This window comes from Centruroides sculpturatus, unplaced genomic scaffold (assembly GCF_000671375.1).
Source record: "Centruroides sculpturatus isolate CEXI.00-Female unplaced genomic scaffold, Cexi_2.0 scaffold455, whole genome shotgun sequence".
NCBI lineage: Eukaryota > Metazoa > Arthropoda > Arachnida > Scorpiones > Buthidae > Centruroides > Centruroides sculpturatus.
In genome coordinates this window covers 342,128-359,769 of record NW_019384559.1, presented here as the reverse complement: position 1 = coordinate 359,769, position 17,642 = coordinate 342,128, and the positions used below count along the sequence as shown (strand labels likewise).

Here is a 17,642-nt window from a genome sequence, read left to right as displayed (position 1 = left end):
AGAGACACTAAATAAAAAAGTTTAATTACAATTCGATACGACAAAGTCGCAGTATGTCCCTAGTTATCAGTGTATTTAAGTATCAATATTTCGAGAACTATTATAACTAATTATCCAAATATTTTAAAATGATTTATGTCATAAAAAAGACATATGCTAATCAAAATTACTATAATACATTTTCATTATATTGAATTATATTTTATATTGAATTAATATGGTGCGATATATACTTTTAACAGAATTTTTGTTTTGAATATACGGAAAGTACTTATTTTTTTGCTATTTTTAACGAAATATTCATATTTCATTATCATTAATATTACAACATTCAAACGCAATCGAACCTCTGCTCTGAACGGCGGACATGAAGGGAACAAAAAATGGCCATTGTTCAGAAATGACCGTTGTTTGGAGGTTATTTTGTATGAATTTTTGTTCAAAATAATAATACAGTGGTACCTCAGGTTACGAACGCCCCAGCATACGAAATTTTCAGGATACGACATGAAATTCGAACATATTTTTGCTCCACGATACGAACAAAAACTCATCATACGACGTTACATTAGTTCGCATTTTTCATTTGTTTTTCTTATTATTGTTATTTTTTTAATGTATTACTTGGCTTTAATTTGAGTATGTTTTTCGCGTTGGAACGAATTATTTGGTTTTACATGTAATCGTATGGGAAAAGATGATCCACCTTACGACATTTTCATGATAGGATCTCAGTTTCGGAACGGATTAATTTCGTATCCTGAGGTACCACTGTAATAATAATTCGTTCCTAAAAATTTGACCATTGTTGGGAGGTGGCCGTTATTAGAGGTTCGATTGTATATCATTTTCTTGTCGCGCTTATTTGGATTACGTTTATTTGAAAATGTAATAAAAAAGATTAGAAAGATAATTGATATGAATTTACACATTTTAAAAGAAAAAATTACACAGTTACAAAACATTTTCAGTGAAAAATTTTTTACTTACATTTTAATTCTCGTTTCAATAATTAATAAACGTATCAAATTCCATTTTTATTGATATGTTTATCTAACATTTCAATAGTTTCAAGAATCATAAAAATAAAGTCGTTGATTAATTAATTTTATGCAAGAAAAACGGCATAATTTATTTAATCCAATAGCGATAATATTAAACAATTTGAATAACACAAAATCATATTCCTGAAGCGCCATCTCTTGAACACCGAAAGAGTTACTGATATCCTATTTATGAATTTTATTTCCGCACCTCCCGGAGAAGTACACGTCATAACCGAAATTATCTTCGAATTTCCTAAATATTGAAGCAAGAAGAGTGGTTTCTATCTTCTCCCATTGTTCTACTGGTCCAAAAAATTTGAAAATATATATTAGTAGATTTGTAGCTATTATCTGCAATGTTTTAATATACGTACTTTACGATTAAAAAGTTTTATTATTAATTTATATAAAGTAAGATTCGTTTAACTTTTACAATTAACGTAAAACTGTCTTTTTAAATCCTGAAACTTACAATTACTATATAACGTTATAAGATTTGATTTTTTTAAAGGATGTTCCTAGGTATTAAGAAAATCTTCGTTAAAATAGTCCAAATAAAGATTATCTACATCTGAATTGAAGCTGGTCAGCAATCATAACTAATGTACAAAATAAATTTTAATCGCTTAAAATCCGGTATTTTATCCAAAAGATTTACAATCGTAAAACACGCTGTAGATAAAAGTTCATTTAACTTTGAAATTAACACTCGAGTTTCCAAGTGTTTCGAAATGTTATATTTAAAATAATTATATTTCAGACAAGTAAAAGATTCCCGGATGAATTAACTTAGATAAGATACAGCGTACATTAATATATAAGCCTAATTTATTACTCTGTAACTGTCATAAACAGTATTTTCAATATAAGAAACGGAATATCAAATCACTTTTAAAATGAAATAAATTTTGAGAGAAATTGCTTTGTTAATTCTGTTTTATAATAATCATTTTTATTAATCAGAAATTTTTGTGATTCAGCAATATGACTAAAAATTACTCAACGCATTTTATATTAGGACAGCCTACAAAGACTTAATAAAGAAAAACAAAAATTATTAAGTGACTTTACATAAACCTAAATACTTTATTTATAAATATAAATAATTTTTATGCAAGCTGATTTTAATAATATTTTTAAATAACTTAATTCAGAAATTTATAATAAGTTTTAAATTAATAAATCTAAATCATATCACGAAATTATCCCTCATATGACGAAAATTTCGCATTTCAAATATTATTTTTCTACCTGTTCTTTTTCTGAATCTTTCACAGAGCTTATATATAAATTCTCGGTTTGATTGTTAAAATGTTAAATTACTTTTTACTTCACGTTGCAGGAGATATTTTAACACATTTTAATAGATAAAAACGTTTTAATTCTACATATCCTAGTATATAATATTATTTGCAGTAGTTTTTATTTTTAAAAAACTACTAAAACTATTGAAAAACAATTAAATTTTGAATTACTTTTATTAATAAGTCAGTAGCAGATTTATTTTTATAGAAATAGTGAAACACGCGACTTATAGCATCATTGATGATGATTATATAAACGCCTACCTCTAATGGAGTTATCACGTATACAATGAATATGAAATATGCATTTTCCTCCATTAAATATTCCTTGTATATAATTTTAAATTCAATCTTGTGCGACATTTTAATTTTATTCTTGTCTCTTAAAATAGTGTTTTCTTCTTTGAAAAAAGTAACGATCATGGAGAAATCACTAAGTGATATGAATAGTCGCTTCAACAACCGATTAAATGAGTTAATAGCAGCAAAAAGTCAAAACAGTCAAATTTTTACAAAATCAATGTATTTGAAAATGATACAAAAAGTGAAAAAGTCAAAAAATCAAAGTGACTTCGAAGTTACCAGAAGAATATCAGGATTTACGTAGATATGACGTTGTATCTACGGGAGAAATAGAACAATTAATTGTGTCTGTAAAAGAAGGTAATTTGATTAAATATTATGTTCACACTGAAGAAATATTTTAGATATTTCACGATGACCATGGCGGTAGAAAGCGCATTGAAAAAGAATTAAGTACAAAATATAAAAATATTACAAAAATTACGAAATATGATCATAGTTTACTTGAACTTATGTGAAATTTATCAGAAAAATCAGAAGATTTCTTAAAAAGGCTTGGTAGTTAAACCAATTTTAGTAATGAAATGAACTCGAGATGTCAGATCGATCTTACAGATATGCAGTCGCAAGCCGATGAGCAATACAAATTTATACTCGTGACCCAAGACCACTTGATCTGAATTCATTTAACTACGACCTTTAAAAACCAAAAAGGGCTGAAGATGTAGCCTATGTCCTTATAGACATTTTTACAATTTTAGGTGCACCCGGTATTCTTCAAAACGATAACGGCAGAGAATTCGCCAATAATGTCATTGAAGAACTGAGTAATATGCGGCCTGAATTAGGCTAGAGCACGGAAAGCTCAAGCACTCTCAAAGTTAGTGTTGAGTAGAAAGATGAAATCAAGACGTAGAAAAGTATGTTTAGTTCTTGGTTGGAGACTAACAATATTAACAAGTGGTCGGAAGGATTACGTGTTGTACAACTGATGAAAAATCGAGGGCATCATACTGGTATAAACTGCAGCTCTAATGAGGTCATGTTTGGAGCAAAAAGTTGGACTAAAGAATTATATATATGATGAATCATTGACCAACATTAATTAATACAGAGAAAGATTTAGAAACTCTCTTTAAAACTAACAACAATAAAGTTTTATATAACAAAAATGATATTCCAGAAGTTTCCTTTAAGTTGAATTTTGATTGACGTAATATGATTTATACCAAAAACTGACATTTCAGAAGTTTAATTGATACTGTTAATAATACTTACTTTTAAAAGATCACATATTGTTTTTAAAATACATTGAAATAATTCACAAAAATAATTCTTAATGAAAAAAAGTGGCATTTTTTTTTTAAATCAAATTGCCTAAGGAAATGTAGCTGTATTCACAATGTCTGGTCAATTTAATAATTTAATCAATATTTATCAGGCTGTGCAGTCATTTTAGTCATTATTCATAATGGCTGGGCATTATAAATAATGGTCCTATGCACTTGGTCCATAACATATATATTGATACAGTAGTCCCGAAAACTTGGCAGTCCAGATAACTCGGCGCAAGCTGTTATCCTCCCTTCTTTCTGCAAACGATGATGGTCAAGGTCTTATCAGAACTTAAAGAAAATTAACCTATTGGATGTTGGCTGGGTGGCGGATGCATGGAATGAGTAAGAGTTATTAACACTAGTTCGTTCCTGGTGAAAACTCCTTGATCACGAGGGAAATGAGTTTGTTGAACGTAATGTTGCAGAAAATGTAAACTTACTCGACATCCTGAAAAGAGTTCCTGGATGTGCAGAAGCCGATGAAAATGACAGTGGTCAAACAGTCGAAAATCGTCAAACAGTGGTTCCAGAATGATACTGAGCAAGACATTATGTCTGATGCAGAAATTATTGCTGCTGTCACAGTTAATGAAAATATATCGGAAAATGATGTTGAGGACTCCATCGTACAAGCTCCTAAAATATCACATAGTGAGGGACTAAAGGCTGTCNAATTTGAAATAATTCACAAAAAAATAAATAATTTTTAATAAATAAAGTGGAGATTTTAAAAAATATCAAATTGCCCAAAGGGAATATAATTGTATTGTGAGGGACGAACAGACCTTAATAAAGTGTTATTTTAAATTTTAATTATTGAAACATTCCATCATCTAAATTCGAGCGTTAGGCTAAAAGCCATAAAAATTTATTTCCCACGGAGTTGGTTCCTTGTTGAGGAGGATCCAGCTAGTCGGCGATATGTCACCCGGAACTTTCGATAGAGTGTCCATATTGGATGCCAGACCATTAACAACAACCACCTGACCTCATGGAAAAAACCCAAGAGGAATAACAAGAGAAAACGGAAAAAACACCCGAGGTCAGTCGTCTTCCAACGTCCGTCCACCAAAGTCGTCCTCCCGGATTAATTCCGTGCCTCTTTAAGGATATCATCCTGACTTTCGGCCTCCTGTTAACGGACAAGATCCGGGATCATTCTATCGAACATTCCATCGGCGTCAACAGTGTCATCTGACCACAGATCTTCGACCCAAAAGAAAGGTATTTATCAACCCGCGATTCGTTTGTAAACTCTCTCTCGAACGCCTAGTATAATTAGGGGCTATGCCAGAAATCGAATATATCTGTATTTTCTTTTGTTATAATTAAAATTGTTATTTATTTGTTATTATGGAGTCCGAGTGAGTCACTTCCTCGTCTCTCTCTTCACGTCTACTCCGAATCCGTTACCGCTCGCGTGACGTAAAGTCGCGATTTCCGAGTCCTGCGAGGCTCGGTGGTGTCACATCCTGACGTGGTGTCAAAGGGACACCGACCCTACGGTCACAGTATTCATAATGTCTGGCCAATTTAATAAATTAGTCAATATTTATCAGACTGCGCCACCATTTTAGTCATTATTCATAATGGCTGGGCATTATAAATATCCTATTAATCACTTGGTACATAACGTATACATGCTCTTAATATTTACAGAATAATTTTAAAGTATTCAAAAAGATTTTTACTAAAATTTATTTAATAATTAAAAAATGAAGCAGAAGACATTTAAGACATTTTTGTTACGTAATACCTTTTTTCAGTTATTATACAGGTAACAAAAGTCTCCCCCCGGCCAGTTATTTAAAAAACTAATAGACCTTTAACATTTAAATGAACGTACTCAGCAAATAAGTATTAGATTATAAAAACACAACTTATGTTGCCCAGATAATTTGTTGAAAACACACTAACATTTTCAGCCTGTTCCGTAGGCCATCCTCAGGTTAAACCAGAAGATTAACCGCCGATGTTCCAATCTTCTGGTTTAACTTGAGGATAGCCTATGGAATAGGCCGAAAATGTTAGTATGTTTTCAATAACTTATCTCGGAAACATAAGGTGTGTTCTGATAATCTAACTAATAGACCAATCACGGTAGATTTCTTGCCGATGTATATTACATCGAGCAAGCGCTAAACGATTCGATGGTGCGAATTTCCGTCCCCTTCTTGTAATCTTAGCTCCTAATGACGTTAGAGCAGCATTGTCAATTACAAAATTGTAACATATGAAAATATATATACTACCAACTTTTATTATATTCCTAAATATCAATTATATCAATTGGGATTCCGGAACAGGCTGTCAACTATGACAGGTAAAATGCATTACTGCACAACACGCATGAAAGTAACAGTGATAACAGTGAACTGCATAACGTGATTGCAATGTGAGAATGATTAATATGCGGTTAGATTTAGTTTGTCAATGATATGTAGATTATTTAATAACGTTTAATATTTTCTATGAAATCAGATTATTTGCCTATTAGTATAAATTTACACGTTATTTTTTGACAAACTGAATTTTAATTTCGTATACTAAATTTTTCAGTAGCCTATATAAAGAAGCAAATTTATAATGTTTGGAATCTCTTAATAGTATTAAAAACTTGTATTATTCTTAAAATAACATGTATACTTAACATCTAAAATGTGTAAAAAACAAAAATATAAGAGCTTAAAAATCTATATGTTTTATTAAAATAATTAAAAATACATTAGATTCTTTTTTCTACAAATGATTAGTGACACAAAAATAAAATATTTTATGTGCGAATATAGTTTTAAAATGATTTATTTATGTATAATTTATGAAAAAACAATAAATATATTGCAAATATTTACACTATACATTTAAGACGAACTAATCGTCTTAAAAATTTTAAGATAAATTAAAATTTTTCGCTACTAAAATCCATTGTTGGATTATCAATGCCATTTCTTCCACTAAGAACAATTTCTGGATTTTCATCGTTTAAACGCCTTCTTCTAGCATCTGGATCTCCCGGTCCCCAACTTGGTTCAGGTTTGAAAGCGTTACGAATATTCTATTGATATATGAAAATTAAATTTATTAATTTTTTAAAAATTAAATTGATAGATACTTTTTTTTAAATTTACAACAATTACAAAAATTAAAATAAACTATAAACTTACGTTTCGATTTTTTATAAGTACGTAAATTGCCCATAAAGGGATCTGTAAAATTGTTATTAGCACTAAAACCCATCCGATGCCATCAGCCCATTCTGGATATGGAATAGTGTCATAAGTAATAGGTTTATGTTCTGTTAAACTGTAGATAAATATGAACTGTCGAAAATATATAAAATTTTAATTTAAGGTAATAAATAAATAAAAATACTAAATAGTTTATAGGATAATAATTATACTTACAGCTAATACAAGAGGTGCTATCACAGCCCAGCATATTTGCCAGAAGTAATTAGGTCTGAACCCTAACATAAACTCTAGATCACTGCAAAATCTTCTTACACCTTAATTAATTCAAATATAATTTTATGTTACTTTTAAATCACATTTGTATTTGTGTAAAATATATATTTATGTATTGAATAGATTCAGATATAATTTACTTACCGTAACCCCACATTAATGCCAAAAGTTCAAAAACTGCAATGACTAGAACTGAATATCCGCCTCCATAAGTATCCATTAAATTAAGAACATATTGACCTCCCTATAATAAGAAATAAATTATTAGTCATATTTATATAGAATTTACCTTTTAAAAATGATTTTAAGTAGATGAAAGTACTCAAATTCGATTCGCATTTAACGTTTTGATAATTGATTTTGTAAACCCCTAAAACATATTTTGTGCTCGCTGATAACTTTATATTAAGTAATTTTCCTATTCGAATGCCATTATTCTGCTGATCGGATAGAAAGGGAACCAGTGGCGGGTTATAGCTTCATGGATCCCAGGAAAATTTGAATTAGGGGCCCCCATGTACAATGTTGAATTCAGTCATTTTTCCTCGAGGAAAATTTTTGGGGAAACTACAATAATAAATTTCTAATTGATTGTAAATGTCTTTCACAATGCAAAATTCTTACATAACTGGGAAGAAAATTGTCATTGTTTCGGACATTTCTCTTCTGAATGAAACTTTCGAATTCAAAATAAAATATAGTTGCAATAAATTATTTTTAAGTGTTTCCCACGTTAAGTATTTCTGTTATGAACTAAAACAAATAATAACAAGAAGTTACCTGAGTGACACATGGCAATCCCAGAAGAAAGCAAGAAGCACAAGTGAGGAAAGTGATCAGAACTTTGTAATTTCTCATCTTAGGCAATTCATCATATAATGCGGTAAGGAAAGTTTCCAGCAGTGCAAACTATAAATTAAAATTATATCTTTAATTCTTTGCTACACAATATTTAAATTGTTATCTTAAGATATAAAATAGAACATATTTATTAATCTATAAAATAATTTTTTAAGTTAAAATTTTTCTAATATGTAATAAATGTTTAATATTTAACTAAAAAGTAAAATAATTTATATAAGCATTAACTTGTCAAGTAGATATTATATGGAGTCTCTAATAATGCACAAAAATTTCAAAAAAATAATGATAAATAATTATCAGAATTAAGAGAGAGATAAGAATTTACATCTGATATTTGAATATTATAATTATTAAATTATTTTATCATTTAGAATGTGCATATTTTGATTTATCATTTGTTAGAGTTTTGGACATTGTGCACAAAACTAACAAATTTTCTCAAAATATTTTTAAATAATCGTATAAAAAACAGTTTTCAAATTGACTTTTTTATAAACAAATCTAGTAACTGTAATATTCTAATAATGATAAAGTAACTAATGAAAATTTAATTTAATAATTGAACTATTGTTTTTAGATAACATGGCTTAACTCAATTACTGAATAACCTAGATTAAATTTTATGGTCTATCTTCCTTGTCATTAATGAATATTTTATGCTGGTTTTTATTTCTTTTTATTCTCTCGGCAAATTACACACCGTATTTCCGGGATTTTGAACTTTATCGATAGATGTGTACCTAATATTTTGGAGAATAATCTCTAATTAAAGGAAAAATCATAATTAGCAACTCAAAGATAAATTTCTTATTTTTAAAAATAAATTTCTTCGATAATAAAATTTAAAATAATTTAATTAAAAATACTAACTATATTATTGTTAGTTCTAAATGAGTTTTAGAAGTCTTCATTATAATAACCTATAATTTTCATACTATTCCGGAAAAATGTGTTTTTATATGTTATACGCGTTTAATTTTACTTTTCGAGATTGTTATGTTTATTATTCGGGGGATCAGCCATTATTGTCATTATGAAATCGCTGTAAGTCATTGTAAATAAATAAATAAATTTGTAACTTTAAGTTAATATTTATAATATAATGATAACAAAAAAAAACTTACTTCGCTATCCAATCCAAGAAGAAATAACATAAAGAAGAAGAGAACTGACCAAAGCTGGGGAACTTTTAACTGAGCTAAAGCTTCTGGATAAGCCACAAAAGCCAATCCTTGACCTATTATAAAACATGACTATTAATTTTTGAAATAAAAGTACATTTCAATTTTTAATAATCGAAACAAAAGCCTTACCTCCTTTAACAATATCTTTAATATCGATTCCCATTTCTTCTGCCATATTGCCAAGAACGGAAAATATGACAATTCCTGCGATTAAACTTGTGACAAAATCCAAAGAACTTACAAAGAATGCATCTCTATAAATATAAATAATTTCATTTTATAAATTTTTTTATAAAAAAATATTTGTTTTTCATATAAGAAATTTAAAATAATCATCAATAACTTACCTATGTACTTTATTTCCAAATTTATTATAACTTCCAAACATAATTAATCCACCCCACGAAATACTTAATGAAAAGAATAGTTGTTCGGCTGCTTTTCGCCAAACCTGAAATTAAAATATATTTTAATTATGTGAATAAATTGTAGTTAGTAGATTTAAAGCTTAAATTTTATTAATAAATAAACTAAAAATAAAAATAAAAAATTATAGTAAAATGAAACTAACTCCAATTTCCAATAGTTTATCCCATTCAGGTACGAAAAAATAATAAATGCCTTTGGAAGCGCCTTTAAGAGTGGCTCCAAAAACTAGCAAAATGATCAAGATGAGATAAGGAAATGTTGCTGTAAAATATACAACCTGTAAAAATATACAATAATTTATATTATATTGTTTGTTATTTTTTAAATTACACATGTAAATATTATTACAAAGTACAGGCATAATGAATGAATTATATTTACTTTTCCTGATGATTTGACACCTTTCATTAAGCAAAGGAACACAACTATCCACGAAACCAACAGGCACACGCTCAAATCCCATTTAATTTCACCCAATTCTTCGGGACTAGATGTAATATTCAAGACATATTTCCTGCAATTTAGCAAAATTATAAATTTAATTTTTTCTCATTTGAAACTTTAAAATTAAATTATTATTTATATTTTCAATAATGTTTACTTTTATAACTAACTGAAATAAAGTGTGAATATTTTACTCACTCCCAGAATTGCTCAGATGATGTTTGAGTAGCATTAGTGCAATTTGTTAAACTTTCTACGGACGATAAATTAAGCTGTTTTTGTAGGGTTGAACAGAGAATCTATTAAATAAAAATTAATTTCTTTTAAATATGAAATAAAATTATATTAGAACTTTAAAAAAACGTTAAATTAAACTATTAATACATACGCTATTCTTATCTCGTACGTAACAAGTAGAGTTATCTGCACCCCACCAATCATAACATCCATTCCATGGAAGAACGGAACGAAATGATTGTCCAGCATAAAATAAAGTATAACCCATTATAACATTGTAATAAATAGCGACCATAATGGATACGATTACCATAGCTGCTCCAACACCTGTAATTTAAAATTATGTTTATTAGGTTCATCTATTTATAAAGGTTTAATATACTTAAATAATTGATAAAATTCGTAAAATATTTTTACCTTTAGCTAAAGGAAAACATCTCCATACCGACATTGGTCCAAGATTTGAATATTGTCCTAAAGCTACTTCCATTAGATATAAAGGCTTCCCGATAAATATCATTAGGATAAAATATGGGAAAAGAAAAGCACCTAAAAGTAATATAATTAAATGAGACATGAAATATTTATCTGCATATTCAGTAATAATATTTTTCTTGGAATAATGATATACCTCCTCCATTTTGATATGCTAGGTAAGGAAATCTCCAAACATTTCCTATTCCTACAGATAGTCCTACACAAGATAATATGAATTCAGCTTTGCTACCCCATTGACCTCGTTCCGGAGTTTCAGATTTTTCTGGATTTACAGTTTCATTCGAATCCGATAATTCCTATTAATGTACATAATATATTATATTACATAACATAATATAATATACATATATACAAGTACATTTGATAAATAATAATAATTTTTTTTTAATATTAAGTCTACTTACTAATGAATTTGTTGAATTCGCATGATGCTTCCCATTAATATTAAATCGGTTTTTGTAAGATATTGGAAGAACTAAATCCTAAAAATAGAAAAATAAGTATTTAAGAATTATAATTAAGAAATATTATTTATTAAATTAACTTTTAATTTTGTAGCAATTGAGATAAATTTTATTTGAAATATTTACGAGAAGGCAAACAAAATGAAAAAAAGATGGTCAGCTTTAATTCAGAATCCATTTTTAATACTAGATAAAAATATTAATATAAATCTAAATATTATTAAACGAAGTCTTTTACTTGTATTCTATGAAATTTGATAAAAATGTTCCTTAACATTAAAGGCAATTTGGCATTAGATAATACTAAAGGACAATTTGAGAATCATCAGTAAATTATAATGTTATATTAATTTCTTGATTAACGATTAAATGTAAACTACTTTTATACTATCACTTTATCTTTTAATCATTAGAAATAATTTATTAAAGTTTATATAATTCTTAGAATAAAATCAGAAATTAATATATAAAATAATATTTGCTCAAAGATTAATGATATCTACGATTTATCTATGTTTCTTATGTTATACTTGTAAATAATACTTAGGATTTGTATTACCTTTCACTATACTGTTTCACTAGATACTTATAGAGGTGTTACAGTACTTTATGTAATTAAAATTACTATTTCTCAACAAATTTTATGTTAATGTTTTTCTCGTGCTTTCTGATTTACCATATCTACTCAATACGTTACTGAGATCTTTTTTCCTCTTTCTTATTCTTTTTCTCATCTCCTCACTCTCTTCTTTAGCCTTGAATAAGCTAAAGTAGCTTACTGAAGCCTCTATCCATAATAATAATAATAATAATAAGTTTTCTTGTGCGATTATTAGAAGAAATTAATTAGAAGAAATAAATTTTGGAAATAATAAATATTGTGTAAATAATACTATAGATTTTATAGATAAAAATAATTTATATATAGTGATTCTGTATTATTAGATCTCATTTTGGGGTTGCAATTTGAAAAAATTGTAGACCTATAAATTCCCACTGTCGTCCATCAATTCTCGTTCCTTAATCTCGAGAAATGAGTTAGATAGATGAAAAAGAGACCGGATATGGAAACCTTAGGGACAGGAGGCTCCGATTAATTATATAAGAACTTCAGATCAAAATTAGAAGTCATGTTATTTCAATTCAGAAATTATGCCTGAAAGGTGTTAGATATGACTGACATGACTATATTGTTAAAGGAAAAGTATGATGTACAGGGGAAGACACTATATTACTAATTTGAGGTGAAAAGCATATATTTTTAAATTAAATAAATTAAAAATACGATTAAAAATTGTAGCCCGGCATTGTGACGATGTCACAATAAATAATTTTTCGTATACTTTAGATTGTTGTAAAAAAGCAAAACAACGATAATTAATGTGGTTTCTTTGAATTTTTCTATTAAAAAATTTGGGTCCTAGGTGAATTACACGTGAAAAAATCATGATTTCTGAAAATATTTAAGTGGGATTCCCGGAATTCATTATTTCTTAATTAATTTATTTAAAAACTTAAAATTGATTTTATCTTGTTGATGCATGATATAGTTGTTTCTGGTTATTAAAGGATATAATTTAATTTGTACATAATTCAAAACAATCATTTCCTTAAAGAAATAAGAAATTTTGCAATATACTTTTATGTATACTTTAGAAAAATTATACTGATTTAAAAAATTGATATTTGATGCCATTTAATTCAATCTTAAATATTGTGTAACTAAATACTTATAAATCAAAAGCTACTAATATAATTCTATACATAATATTTAAAGGAAATTTAATATTTAGCTTACTTTTAGACTTTAGAATTACTTAAATTTGTTTGTTTTATTATTTACTTTTACAGATAAAAAATTATACTCACAATTTTTGTTTATATACTATTCAGGTAGACCTTGTTTATAAATAGGACGTACTATATCAGAGTAGTTACGAATTATCAAAGGAAAGAAAAAACTTAATAAAAAAATAAGACGAAATATCTTTTTCAGGTGAAAATCAAGATATTTTTGTTTTATATTTAAATTTTTGTCTTAATTCAAAACTACACCCGCATAATAAGTCCTATTCATAAACAAGGTTTATGCGGATAATATACAGTCGACCCCCCTATAAGATCATTGATTTTTCCGTTTTATCTGAATTACATGTTGTACGAGTCACTTAGATTTTACAAATANGAGGGACGAAGTCGGTAGTGGGTAACGTGGTATTGATTCCAATAGTAGTCGTCCAATGAGGGAAAGATAGAAAAACCGAGCGTGGCTATTTTACGGACCGTGTATCCTCTATCAGAGTAATGTAATTAGGAACCGGTGACGTTATATAGCACCAGGTGCATCCGACACCTGCGCTACGTAATTATACCTCCTCTCGTGCAACTGAATTCAACATTTGTAATTTGCAGAGCGACTTAATCAAATTGATATTAAGCTCTCTTTCTCTTCTTTGCATATCGAGTCGAAAGAGGTTCTCTTCTTTTCCTTCTTCGGCATCCAGCCGATTTATCGAAAGCATGATGAATGCCATAAATAAGTTTATCTCGACGTCTACAGATTGATTATTAACCCTTTAATGGCGATCGAATCTTTTGTCGATACGGATAAGAAGGATATCGAACGTTTACCGTACCAAGTTTTTTAAAGAAAATCAATTAAAATCTTCTAGAAATTGAATTAATTCGAATCTAAAGCGATTATTTTAACTGAAGGTTTAAGTTAATTTGTATCCGGTCCTTATACTTTTCTAGTTGCTACCTATAAAACAAGTAAAACTATCTCGACGCATATATTTTTTTTAGAAATTCATAACATTTTGAAAAATTCACAATAAATGACATCTTCACAATGTCGGGCTGCAATTTTTAATCATATTTTTTTAAAATTTATTTAATTTAAAATATATATTCTCCATCTCAAATTAGTAGTGTCTTACCCCTGTACATCATACTTTTCCCGATAACAATAAACTGCACATTTAAATATAAAACGTATCGAGGACAGGAGGAAAGAATTTATTTACAATTCTTCTCATTAAAACATCTATAAATGCCTCAGAACTGCTTATCGTTAAAGATAACAGAGCGAAAACACGACTAAAAATTCCAATACGCTAAGAGAAAACCCCCCACTTTAATTTATTATTTATTAATAAACACAAAGCCCGAATTTACGAGACAAATCGAATATTTTCGTTAAGAAAGGAAAGCTAGTTTATCAAAAAAAAAGTGTCAATTTAAAGAAAGAAACAAGAGGACATTAACAAGGATATATAGAACGTGTCGACTCTCTTACCTGTCAATAAGAAATTTGATCAACTAGCATCTGGAGATCGAAACTGCATTCGCTGACACAGCCGCTTAGAACTTGCCAAGATCTAAGCAGCTAACGAGTTGCCCATTACTGACAAGAGACAGGCCAACTCTAACTATTGATTTGACGCAAGACTCTAGATTGACCATTGAGAAAAGATATCACAGGCAATTCTTTGTTTTATTATTATTATTTATTTTTTTTATCGAGTTTTATTCTTAATATTTTTCTAGATTTTTATTAATATTTTAATAAGGAATTATTCTTAGCTCCAGGCTCCGAAAATATATATAAATATTTTTTAAAATTTTCTATCGATTGTTTAGCCAGAAAGAGGAAAGTAGGAAGCACATAGTTCTCATTCTTTTGTTCCTTGCTATAGAAATAGTTTTCAAACGTCAATTATTAGTAGAAAATGGGTTTCTAGTCGTAAAAAAATAGAAAGATATATAAAAATAAAAAGTTTTTTTCGTTTTTTAGAATGCATTTAATCAAAATAAAAATTATTTATTTTATTTTTTTATCATCTTTTCTTTCTTCTTCTTGCTCCTCCTCTTCCTCCTCTGTATTTTTTCCTTTAATCCTTTAAAGAAAATGATAGTTTTATCTCGAAAATAATTTAAATATAGTAAAATAAACAAGCGTTTTCAGTGATGAAATTGTATCTCGCGTATACATAACTTAATTAAATTGTTATTGATAAATTATGAGTAGCACCATTATGTAAAGTGGCTTTGAATAAACATACTCCTGCAGGATTTATTGACAACCGCAATCGAGTCCCACTTCTCTTCATAATAATAATTCCAATTTTGCACTTTAATCTTTATTATTTTCTATATATAAATACAAAGTCAAAGTTGTAAAATTAATCATAAATCGTAAATATTTTCTCTTTTAACTTTTATTATCCGACTGATGACTATATAACATCTATATAAAGTGAAGTTATTATGTTTATATATGTTTAAATATATATAAATTTATATACAAGATGGCCCTATTATTGTATAGATTAAATTAATCTTTGGTTCAAATAATTTATTGCTTAAAAACTTTGCATAAAATTGCTCAAATTGAGAAATTAAAACGCTTTGTAACTTGCTGAATTGCTTGCAAAAAAAAAGCACGGTTAACTGACTTTTTGACCCTCTTATATATACATATATTTACAAAAATTAGAGTTTTCACAAGGAATTAATACGTTTTTTGACTTAAAAAATATAAAATTTATCTGAAAATAAGATGCAAATATCAAGAAAGTGGAGAAGCTGATCGTAGTTGTTTGCGATGTTTAAGACATTTTAAATGAGAAAGTTTAAATTAATTCTATTTAAAAATAATTAAAAATTTAATTTTTTTTTTAATTTGAGAAAATTTATTTAAAACTTTATAAAATTTTCGTTTTAATCAAGCATTTTCTATAGTTATATTCGAATAGAACAGAGTATTATCTGTTATATACAGTCGACCCCCCTATAAGATCATTGATTTTTCCGTTTTATCTGAATTACATGTTGTACGAGTCACTTAGATTTTACAAATACGTGTGCCGGACTGTGAATGGCTCACATATTTGTAAAATCTAAGTGACTTGTACAACATGTAATTCAGATAAAACGGAAAAATCAATGATCTTATAGGGGGGTCGACTGTATAAACAAAAATTGAAATATTTAAGGCGAAAGAGGCACAAAGAATTATACATAAATTTGCGGATACGTTAAAAACACAATTAAATTATATAATTTCTTGAAGTAAACTTATTCTTTGTATTTATGTAGAAACTTAATATTTATATATGTTAACAATTTTTATTGCTTTAAAAATAAAATTTTCTGAAGAATATTTCACGTGGAGAAAATAAACAAATACATAAAACAGTCAACAGTATGAAATGTAGTAATGACTACTTATCTAATTTTAGAACTTATATTCTAATTTATTTTTTAATATATTTTTAAAAAATTTATAACTTCTAAAATGATTAAAATTTCAATCATAAAACATTAATATAAATATTAAAAAATTAGAAAAAATTTCAAAGTTTTCAAAATAAATCTTCTCGGATAATGTATTATATAAATCTACACAAAATCTATACGTAAGATTAAATATGACTACTGTATATATAATACTGTAGAAATCATTATTAATTAATTATAACTATTACTTAATTAATATTTATAAAAGTAAATAAATATTCTAATCGATAAAATAATAGTGTTTGTTGTTTCGAATTATCGTCTAACATACAACATCCATTTTATAATTGAATACTGTATTTAACATACTGTAGTATATTATTGATATAATACGGAATATAGAATAACAATAACAGACTGATATTGATCTTAAAAAGTACAGTACAAAGTATCACAAATTACCTTTGAGTTGAGGATAGTCATTGTGGTAGTTGCTAGCTGTAACTGATATTATTCTCGTATGTGTTCGACACTTTTATATTTCAACAGGTATAAGCAATCACCCACGCACTTACTTATATATTAGAATTTTAATGTTTAGAAAATAGTATTTCCCTTTTGTCGATTACGAGAAATATAAGCATTTCCTGCGATTTTCTGCTTAATATATCACGTATTTGATGTGCTAATGTGATGCAACATCCCATTTGATAGCAATCTATTTTATTTCCATATAGAGAAATGTTAAATATTTATTAAAAAATATCAACAATTATCTTGAAGGAAGTATCTAAATAAAAAAAATAATAACATCCATTCCATGGAAG

General features: G+C 27.6%; 1 protein-coding gene across 4 annotated transcripts in view; it reads right to left on the bottom strand.

The window, feature by feature from the left end:
- Positions 1-6,748: 6,748 nt before the first annotated feature.
- LOC111623937 (sodium- and chloride-dependent glycine transporter 2-like) overlaps positions 6,749-17,642 on the bottom strand; it is a 22,593-nt gene continuing 11,699 nt past the window's right edge. For 3 of the 4 annotated variants that reach the window (XM_023366673.1, XM_023366672.1, XM_023366675.1), the window contains exons 2-16: positions 11,515-11,592; positions 11,244-11,406; positions 11,030-11,161; positions 10,764-10,939; positions 10,574-10,674; positions 10,313-10,445; positions 10,074-10,208; positions 9,850-9,953; positions 9,632-9,756; positions 9,443-9,555; positions 8,235-8,363; positions 7,599-7,698; positions 7,395-7,495; positions 7,155-7,310; positions 6,749-7,045 (exon numbers count right to left, since the gene is read on the bottom strand). In XM_023366673.1, coding sequence (XP_023222441.1) covers positions 6,890-7,045; positions 7,155-7,310; positions 7,395-7,495; positions 7,599-7,698; positions 8,235-8,363; positions 9,443-9,555; positions 9,632-9,756; positions 9,850-9,953; positions 10,074-10,208; positions 10,313-10,445; positions 10,574-10,674; positions 10,764-10,939; positions 11,030-11,161; positions 11,244-11,406; positions 11,515-11,592 — 1,902 coding nt within the window. In that variant the 3' untranslated portion in view covers positions 6,749-6,889. Of the gene's footprint in view, positions 7,046-7,154; positions 7,311-7,394; positions 7,496-7,598; positions 7,699-8,234; positions 8,364-9,442; positions 9,556-9,631; positions 9,757-9,849; positions 9,954-10,073; positions 10,209-10,312; positions 10,446-10,573; positions 10,675-10,763; positions 10,940-11,029; positions 11,162-11,243; positions 11,407-11,514; positions 11,593-17,277; positions 17,439-17,642 lie in introns of those variants that run through there. The other variant, XM_023366674.1, reaches the window with a different exon arrangement.